Source organism: Somniosus microcephalus, chromosome 10, assembly GCF_052327205.1.
Source record: "Somniosus microcephalus isolate GS21.2 chromosome 10, FLI_Smic_1.0, whole genome shotgun sequence".
Taxonomy (NCBI): Eukaryota; Metazoa; Chordata; class Chondrichthyes; order Squaliformes; family Somniosidae; genus Somniosus; species Somniosus microcephalus.
The window spans coordinates 211,620,883-211,630,970 of NC_140996.1; the positions used below are offsets into that span (position 1 = coordinate 211,620,883).

Consider the following 10,088-nt stretch of genomic DNA (forward strand, 5'->3'; position numbering starts at 1 on the left):
GGAAGGAAATGCTACAGCAGCAAGCCTATCAAAAGGAAAAGCTCATATAATTTATGTTCGTATTTCAGAGGAATAGCTGAAACTTGTCAGAAATAAGTGGGGATCTGGAACTCTCTCCCCCAAAAGGCTGTATATGCTGGGTCAATTGAATTTTCAGAACTGAGGCCACTAGATTTTTTGTTAGGTAAGGGTACCAAGGGGCATGAAGCAAAGGCGAGTAAATGGAGTTGAAGTACAGATCCACCATGATCTAATAGAATAGCAGAACAGGCTCAAGGGGTTGAATGGCTCCTGTCCTCCTGTTCCTATGACACGGTGAATACAAAATGTAACGGTACACTTAGCCTTGTTAAGCTATACTGTAATCTTGGATACTGTTATTAAGTAAAACCTACCTAAAGCTGAGGCATTGTGATACACGTGCATTACGGTTGTGCCTAGGCTTATCTATTCTCCATTAAGTAATAATATAAGACGAGTACTTATTGTAATTCTCAATATTTAACCTAGTGATAGTACTGGTTGTGTTATCATCGACATTGTTTAATAACGTCGTGTTAGTTAATATATCTTTTGTGTCGGTGATGTCTGGCTAGTAGGAATACTGCACTCAGGATTGGGGGCAGTTCAGAGACGATTCACTCGGTTGATTCCTGAGATGAGGGGGTTGACTTATGAAGAAAGGTTGAGCAGGTTGGGCCTATACTCATTGGAATTTAGAAGAATGAGAGGTGATCTTATTGAAACATATAAGATCCTGAGGGGGATTGACAAGGTAGATGCTGAGAGGATGTTTCCCCTCGTGGGGAAATCTAGAACTCGGGGGCATAGTTTCAGAATAAAGGGTCGCCCTTTTAGAACTGAGATGAGGAGGAATTTCTTCTCAGAGGGTCGTAAATCTGTGGAATTCTCTGCCCCAGAGAGCCGTGGAGGCTGGGTCATTAAATACATTTAAGGTGGGGAGAGACAGATTTTTACAAGATAAGGGAGTGAAGGGTTATGGGGAGCGGGCAGGAAAATGGCTTTGAGCCCAAGATCAGCCATGATCTTATTGAATGGCGGAGCAGGCTCAAGGGGCCAAGTGGCCTATTCCTGCTCCTATTTCTTATGTTCTTATGAACTATGCCCTTGTGGTGAATGGTTTTGCTTGTGTAATTGTTAATATAATTTGCACTGGGTTATGTTCAAAGAACAATTAAATGTCTTATAAACCTCGGACACGAGCGATAAATTCCAACCCACTTCTCTGGCATGTACATGTTAGTAAAGGGGGGCAAAGGAAGATTCACCTGGTACCTTTTGATTAATATTCCTTACATCATTTAGCGATTTATCATTCATCAACCTTACTGTTGTGTTGTGCCCTCTGCCAATGCAGGATCTATATGACACATCCCATAGCAGATTCCTTATCCCATATTATTGTTTTCAAGCTATTTTAAAAGGAACTCTCAATTCAGGCCACATTTTACAAATTATTGGGATTTTTTTTTAATTCATTCATAGGATGTGGGCATTGCTGGCATTTATTGCCCATCCCTAAGTGCCCTTGAGAAGGTGGTGGTGAGCTGCCTTCTTGAACCTCAGAGGGCAATTAAGAGTCAACCACATTGCTATGGGTCTGGAGTCACATATCGGCCAGCACATTTCTTTCCCTGAAGGACATTAGTGAACCAAATGGGTTTTTACAACCATTACTGATACTAGTTTTTAAATTCCAGATTTATTTAATTGAATTTAAATTCCCCCGCTACCTGTGGTGGGATTTGAACTCCTGTCTCTGATGATACGTTAGTCTAGGCCTCGGGATTATTAGCTCAGTGACATTACCACTATGTTACCGCACTCTTCCCAAGCTTCTATTTCAGTCTGTCTAAATTTGGTAAGTTTCCAAATGCAACTTTCGATACTGGTGACACTCCTGGAGAGAGCTGCGCTAGAGGAGCTATTGAAATTAGCCTGTATGAGACAGCTAAAATCAGCAGAGATACATCTAGAGTGTTCCAACAAACCAATAATTTTAACTCTGTGAGCTCATGAGTGTGAGTGTGGGTGCGTGAGTGTGTGAGTATTGGTATGGGTATTGGTATGGGTACGTGTATGTTTAGGTCTGAGTTGGAGCATAGGTATTTGAATGTGTAAATTCACTTTCACAGAAATCACAGAAACCCCACAGTGCAGATAGAGGCCATTTCGGCCCATCGAGCCTGCACCGACACATATCCCACCCGATCCCCGTAACCCCATGTATTTAATCCCCCTAACACTAAGGGTCAATTTATCACAGCCAATCAACCTAACCCGCACATTTTTGGACTGTGGGAGGAAACCGGAGCACCCGGAGGAAACCCACGCAAACATGGGGAGAATGTGCAAACTCCACACAGACAGTCACCCGAGGCCGGATTCGAACCCGGGTCCCTGGCGCTGTGAGGCAACAGTGCTAACCACTATGCCACCATGCTGCTTCAGATTATCTGATACCGTGACTCCTCCATGCCAATTACCCAAAATATGTCATCAGCACTGTTTCAAAGTAAATAAACTAGATTACAACAGCTATCAAAAGTCAAAGTTTGCCAAGTCCAACTTTTAATCAGAGGCCGGCGATTAGAAGGGTGCCCATCTCACTATCAGAAGTCATGGGGCCGGAGTGTGCATTTCCTGTGGGCAGGGGTGAGACATTCGTATCGGACTCCTGTTGACTTCCCACCAATGCTGGCACCTATTTGGCACTTGGGTAGACTGGGGCCTACTTATGCTAATCCCTTTCTCAGGGGATTAATCTTGCAGGAATTTTTGGTTCATGTCAGGAAACGTCTAGTTGGAAAAACCCAACACTACAAGCACACAATCCCATAATTATAATCAGGGCAAGTGACGTGTCATCACTCAGATTTGCCCAGAAACCATGGTACTCGGGTAACAAGACATTATTCAGGCAATAAGTGTAGAAATTTGCAGGATTTATTACAGTGTGTTACTTCACATCAAACCACTAGCCCTAATGACAGCCATGGCTCAGTTGGTAGCACCCTTACCTCTGAGTCATAAAGGTTGTGGGTTCAAGTCTCACTCCAAAGACTTAAGCACAAAAATGTAGGCTGACACTCCAGGTGCAGTTTTTTGGATGAGACGTTAAACCGAGGCCCCCTCTGCCCTCTCAGGTGGACGTAAAAGATCCCATGGCATTATTTCAAAGAAGAACAGGGGTGTTATCCCCAGTGTCCTGGCCATTATTTTCCCCTCAACCAACATAACAACAGATTATCTGGTCATTATCACATTGCTGTTTGTCGGAGCTTGCTGTGTGCAAATTGGCTGCCACGTTTCCCACATTTCAACAGTGACTACACTTCAAAAAGTACTTCATTGGCTGTAAAGTGCTTTGGGAAGTCCGGTGGTTGTGAAAGGCGCTATATAAATGCAAGTCTTTCTTTTTGGCAGTCCTCCGGTACCATGCCTGAGGGAGTGCTGCACTGTCGGAGGTGCTGTTATTTGGATGAGACGTTAAACCGAGGTCCTGTCTGCTCTCTCAGGTGAACGTGAAAGATCCCATGGCACTATTTTGAAGAGCAGGGGGAGTTATCCCCGGTGTCCTGGCCAATATTTATCCCTCAATCAACATCACTAAAATAGATTATCTGATCATTATCACACTGCTGTTTGTGGGAGCTTGCTGTGCGCAAATTGGCTGCTGCGTTTCCTACATTACAACAATGACGACACTCCAAAAGTACTTCATTAGCTGTAAAGCGCTTTGGGACGTCCGGTGGTCGTGAAAGGCACTAAGGCCTAGAAATTGGGTTGGGGCGCCAAAGTGGCGCAAAAGTCGCCTGAGCGCAGGATTTAGCGCAGCGATCGAAGTAATACCGATCGCCAGAAATTCAGTTTCAGTGCCCCTCGAGGGACACGGGGCGAGGCTCGAGGCGCTCCGCCTCCCTCTTAGGCCGCTGAAACTGATTATCGCAGCGCAACATGCCGCAGCGCCACACGCTGCGGCATGGCATGCTGCGGTACTGCAAGCCTTCCTCCCACTGTTAAGGGGGAGGTGCCTGCAACAGCGGGATCCCCGCTCGCGAGTGCCGGCAAATGAGCCCGGCACCAAGGAGAAGTGCCGGGCTCGCGAGAAACAGCCGGCAATGCCGCGGGGGTGCGGTTAGGAGGCCGGGGACGGAGGTGCTGGCAGGCGGCCGCCGAAAAAGCGGCCGCCCCGCACCTCCACCTTAACTTGCGCCGCTGCCGGCACAGTAAGGCCCTGTGAACCAGGCGCGGGTAGCGAACGGCGCAACTGCGGCGTTCGCTACCAAATATCGCAAACGGGGCACGAATGGGGCGCTGCGCACACCGATGACATCATCGGTGGCGGCGCAACGCAACAGGCTAACGCCACCATTAGCGCCCATCCTGAATATCGCGGGAGGCGCAGCCAGTGGCGCTACAGCCACTGCCTGCCTCTTTAGGCGCTAACAGGTGGCGCTACTCACCCAATTTCTCCCCCTAAGTCTTTCTTTTTTAATTATGATTTATCTTAATGGTTTAAAAATGAGGATACAGCAAAATAGAATTCCCCTTTCAACCTATGGTCCACCTTTCAGATAAAGCATCATACGTAGTCAGAGCAGAAGTGATTATATAAAAGATTCCTATACGTTTGCTTTACCACGTTACTTCACTCCATGTGAGTAACCATTGGATCAGACTCACCGCTCCTGTTTAGTGGCTGGGCTGATTTCCTCGCACTGCTCATGTGCTACAGCTCCATTCTGATAGCGCCCCGGCTGTGCGTTCTGACTCTGTGCCACACCACAAAAGCTATCCAGGAGCTTCAGTTCCCCGAAACCTCTGGGCTCGGCTGACAGCTTGACGTGCCCGTTCAAGCTCCTTCGAGGGGGAGCTGCCTTCTGTGTCAGTTCCACCTCAATTTGGCTTTTGTTGTCCAGGTACATCTTCTTTAGATTATGATCTACATTTTTTTTTTAAAAGAAGGGAAAAACAGTCAATCTCAAATTGCTCACAAATTGTCAAGCTTGGCAAGGCTTATTCACAGGATCACAAAATCCTGCTGAAAGAGTATCAGGAGTTAGGATCTAAATTAAAAAGCAGGACCTCGAGGGTAATAATCTCTGGATTATTGCCCGAGCCACGTGCAAACTGGCATAGAAGCAGACAGATCAGGAGAGTTAACACGTGGCTAAAGGGCTGATGTGGGAAAGAGGGGTTCCTTTGCATGGGACACTGGCACCAGTTCTGGGACAGGAAGGAGCTGTACCGATGGGACGGGCTCCACCTGAACCGGGATGGGACCCATGTCCTAGCGGAAAGGGTAAATAGGGAAGTGGCAAAGGCTTTAAACTAGTAAGATGGGGGGAGGGCTCTACAAGAAACATAACCATCCTAAATATAAACAAAACAGGAAAAGAGAGCACAGGAAAGGATAAAGTAAGGGAGGATGTTCATGGCAAGGGAATAAATAGAGTTATAGAACAGAAATCTAAAAAGATGGTTAAACATAAAGTGAGAGGAAATCCTATTAAAAATGAGTTAAACTCTCTGTACAGCAATGCACACAGTGTCCATAATAAAACAGGGGAGCTGGAGGCAATCATGCATTGTGAGGAACCAGACATAGTAGGGATTACTGAGACAATGCTACGGAAAAATCAGGAATTAAACATTGCAGGGTGTTATAAATCTCATCATTCATCAAGAAACTACTCGTGAAATAACGCTGGACAGCCAGCTGGTGGCGCTGTCCAAGGAGTATAAATACTCGGGCATCGGCCCCAGCTTGCCAGGGACATTTTGTAAGACAAGGAACTAGTGAAGTACAACTAGACCTCCATGTTCTGAAACAAGTTGATTAAAGCCTTGCTTTATACTCAAACCAAGTACGTAATGAGCTTTATTACATCACAGGGTATAACATATTTATAAAAGATAGGGAGGGAAAAAGGGGAGGTGGAGTAGCTGTACTTATTAGGGTTAATATAATGGCAGTAGGAAAAAGTGATGCAGATATTCTGAAGGGGGAGGGTGAACAGCCAGAGGTCGTGGTCCATATTGGTACCAACGACATAGATAGAAAGAGGGATGAGGTTCTGCAAGCAGAATATAGGGAGCTAGGAAATAAATTAAAAAGCAGGACCTCAAAGGTAGTAATCTCAGGATTACTCCCAGTGCCACATGATAGCGAGAGCAGAAATAGGAGAATAGACCAGATGAATGCGTGGCTGGAGAGATGGTGTAGGAGGGAGGGATTTAAATTCCTGAGGCATTGGGACCGATTCTGGGGAAGGTGGGACCTGTACAAGCTGGACAGGTTACACCTTGGCAGAACCAGGATCAATATCCTCGCAGGGGGATTTGCTAGTGCTGTTGGGAAGGATTTAAATTAGTTTGTCAGGGGGCTGGGAACCTAAGTGTGGGCCCAGAACAGAGAGAAAAAAAGCTGGAAGTGCAAGTTAGAAAAGTGGTCAGCAAAACTAGTAGGGGGCAGAAACAAAGGCCAACAGTAGAGGGTCAAAGTGCAGAAAAATATTAAACAGGCAAAGTTGAAGGCACTTTATCTAAATGCACATAGCATTCGCAACAAGGTGGATGAATTAATGGCACTAATAGAAGTAAATGGGTATGATGTAATTGCCATTACAGAGACATGGTTGTAGGGTAACCAAAGCTGGGAACTGAATGTTCCAGGGTACTCAACATTTAGGAAGGACAGACAAAAAGGAAAAGGTGGTGGCGTAGCGCTATTAATAAGGGATGAGATCGGTACGGTAGAGATAAAAAATCTTGGCTTGGCAGGTCGTGATGTAGAACTGGAATCAGTTTGGGTGGAGCTAAGAAACAGCAAAGGGCGGAAAACATTGGTGGGAGTTGTGTATAGGCCACCAAACAGTAGTGGTAATGTACGGCATAGTATCAATCAAGAGATTAGAAGTGCATGTAACAAGGGCAATACGGTAATCATGGGGGACTTTAACTTACACATTGACTGGGCAAATTAAATTACCACTAATGGTGTGGAGGACGAATCCTTGTAATGCATGCGAGATGGTTTTCTGGATCAATATGTGGAGGAACCAACCAGGGAACAGGCTATTCTGGATCTGGTACTGTGTAATGAGAAAGGGCTAATCAATAATCTTGTGGTAAAGGGGCCTTTAGGGACAAGTGACCATAATATGATTGAATTTTACATTAAGTTTGAGAGTGATGTAGTCCAATCTAAAACTAAGGTCTTCAATCTACACAGAGGAAACTACAAGGGTATGAGGGACAAGTTGGCCATGGTAAATTGAGAGACTACACTAAAAGGTATGAATGTACAATGGCTAACATTCAAGGAAATAATGCATAATTTGCAACAAACATATATTCCTCTAGGGCATAAAAATACAAAAGGAAAAGTGATCCAACCATGGCTAACAAAATAAATTGAAGCTAGTATTAAGTCAAAGGAGGAAGCTTATAAAGTTGTCAGAAAACACGGTCAGCCTGAGGATTGGGATCTTTTTAGAAATCAGCAAAGGGGGAACCAAGAAATTGATAAAGAAAGGGAAAATGGAATATGAGCACAAACTAGCAAAAAATATAAAAACAGATTGTAAAAGCTTCTAAAGGTATGTGAAAAGGAAAAGACTGGTGAAGGTAAATGTAGGTCCTTTACAGTCAGAGACGGGAGAATTTATAATGGGGAATGAGGAAATGGCAGAGAAATTAAATAAATACTTTGGCCTAGAAATTCAGTTGCGTGCGCCAGCCGTTAGCGCCTTAGGAGGAGTAGATCTCGAGCACTAGGCACTTAGCGGCCGGGCGCAGCGCGATCTGTGCCTACGCCCAACTTCAGTAGACATTTAGCGCCGGCGCAAAGTGTTTGCGCGCGCTCAGCTGCGCGCGCAGATTATGACGTCATTTCCTCGTGCAACGCCCTTTGTGCGCCCCAATCCGGAACTTCAGTCGCGCCCGCCCAATGTGGGCGTGGCGGTCCTAAGAACTGTGAAATGGAACGCAGCAGAGGCCATGCGGGCCGCGGGGAGCGCAAATTAAAGGGCACTTACCCTGAACTGTAAAGGCCAGCCATTTTGCAGCAATCACTCTTGTGCAACGGATTTATGGACAGAGACCAAGGAAGAGAGCTTACTGCTTTGGCCCAACATAGGAGAGGTATTTTTGGCTTCAGGCCAGAGCTTGGCAATTCGCCTTCATTGTGAGGTCATTGTTTGCCAGTATATTATGGGGGCTGCATGGGGTGCCAACCCTCAGTTTCAGCATTATGTGCGAAGGGCTCACAGACGCTGTGTGAGAGGGGCAGCCCTGGCTAGACGCAGAGGGGGCAACAGGCGTCGGCAACGTAGGCCTTACCCACTCAGGGAATACCGCCAGCAGGTGTCCTATCTCACCATGCCTGCCGCGCAGTGTGTTAGGAGGCTGCGCTTCAGAAGGGAGGTGGTTGCAGAGATCTGCCAGCTGCTTCACAGAGATCTGCATCCACAGCTGAGGTGCAGGACGTCTCTGTCGGTGGAAGTGAAGGTCACGGTGGCTCTGAACTTCTATGCAAGCGGCTCCTTCCAAGCCGCTGCTGGGGACATTGCTAACATATCCCAGTTCGCCGTGCATTGCTGCATCCGCCAGGTGACCAATGCCCTTTTCAGAAGGAGACACCAATTCATCTCCTTCCCCATGACCCTGGAGAAGCAGCAGCAGCGTGCAGTGGGATTTGCAAGAATAGCGGGCTTCCCCATGGTGCAGGGCGCCATTGACTGCACGCATGTGGCTTTGCGGGCACCTATCGACAATGCCGAGGATTACCGCAACCGGAAGGGCTACCATTCCCTCAATGTACAGCTGGTGTGTGACCACAGGCAGCGCATCCTAGCTGTCAATGCCCGCTTTCCAGGCAGCAGCCACGATGCATTTATCCTGCGACAGACTACTGTGGCTGACATGTTCCAGGCACAGCCTCCCCCAAGAGGATGGCTTATCGGGGACAAAGGCTATCCTTTGTGTACCTGGCTCATGACCCCGCTCCGCGCGCCCAGGACCCCTGTTGAGGAGGCATACAACGAAAGCCATCAAGCCACTAGGAACATCATAGAACAAACGATTGGCGTCCTCAAGCAACGGTTCCGCTGCCTGGATCGTTCCGGCGGATCTCTGCAGTATTCGCCGGAGAGAGTCTCCCAGGTCGTGGTCGTTTGCTGCATGCTGCACAACCTGGCTATCCGCAGGACTCAGGCACTGCCACCTCATGCTGGAGCACCACCTCAGGAGGAGGAGCAGGAGGAGCATGAGGAGGAGGAGGAGGAGGAGGAGGAGGAGTACCAGCCCAGGAGGGAGGCACAAGGTCCAAGGGCCGCCCGTCGGCGGCTTATTGAACGTCACTTCTAGGCCCCCTGTCAGGGAATGGCTTGAGGCAACGAAGGGACCTGAATGCAGCCGCTCCGCAAGCCCTCAGCCGGTTAAGGCAACAACCACTTCAAACATCAAACATGGACAAGCTGAATAAATAAAATGCTTTATTGAACAAACTCAGGGCCCTTCCCACATGAAACCCAAAAACAGACAACACCCCCAAAAAACAGTCACACACATGACTCACTCCCACAACCTGGGGAGGAATAACAAAACATTTCCACAAAAATGGCCTTCATCCTCAGCCTTACAAAAACAACCATCCCCATAAACAAAACAACCATCCCCATATAAAAACACATTTGCCCACACCCTCTACTTTGTGGCCCGCGAGGGCGATTCCTTGTCCAGCCTTTTGCGGCCCCTGGCCGCCCTGCTGCTCCTCCTCAAAGTGTGCCCAGTGGCTGCTGCAAGGCTGGGGGAAGGCTCCTGAGGGGCACATGGCGTGACGGCAGATGCCCTTGGGGGTCGGCCTAGACGAGCTCTGGCCCTCGAGGGGCCGGCTGGTGACTGCTGCAGCTGTGGCTGGGCAGCAGCAGTCTCTCCAGCAGCTCGTCGCAGCTCCACTGGGGGAGTGGCAGTGGCGGCTGCAGGAATGGGGGCAAGCTGGCTGATGGCAGGCGCTTGCTGCTCGCCTGAGACACTGGCACTCGCCCGGGCCAGCACTGCAG

The 10,088-nt window shown here is 47.9% G+C and overlaps 1 protein-coding gene across 1 annotated transcript in view; it reads right to left on the bottom strand.

Moving 5' to 3' along the window:
• Positions 1 to 4,953, bottom strand: part of oca2 (oculocutaneous albinism II) — a 707,523-nt gene extending 702,570 nt beyond the window's left edge. Inside the window, exon 1 of the mRNA XM_085999552.1 lies at positions 4,708 to 4,953. Within this exon, the coding sequence (XP_085855678.1) occupies positions 4,708 to 4,949 (242 nt within the window). The 5' untranslated portion in view covers positions 4,950 to 4,953. The remainder of the gene's footprint in view (positions 1 to 4,707) is intronic.
• Positions 4,954 to 10,088: the final 5,135 nt, after the last annotated feature.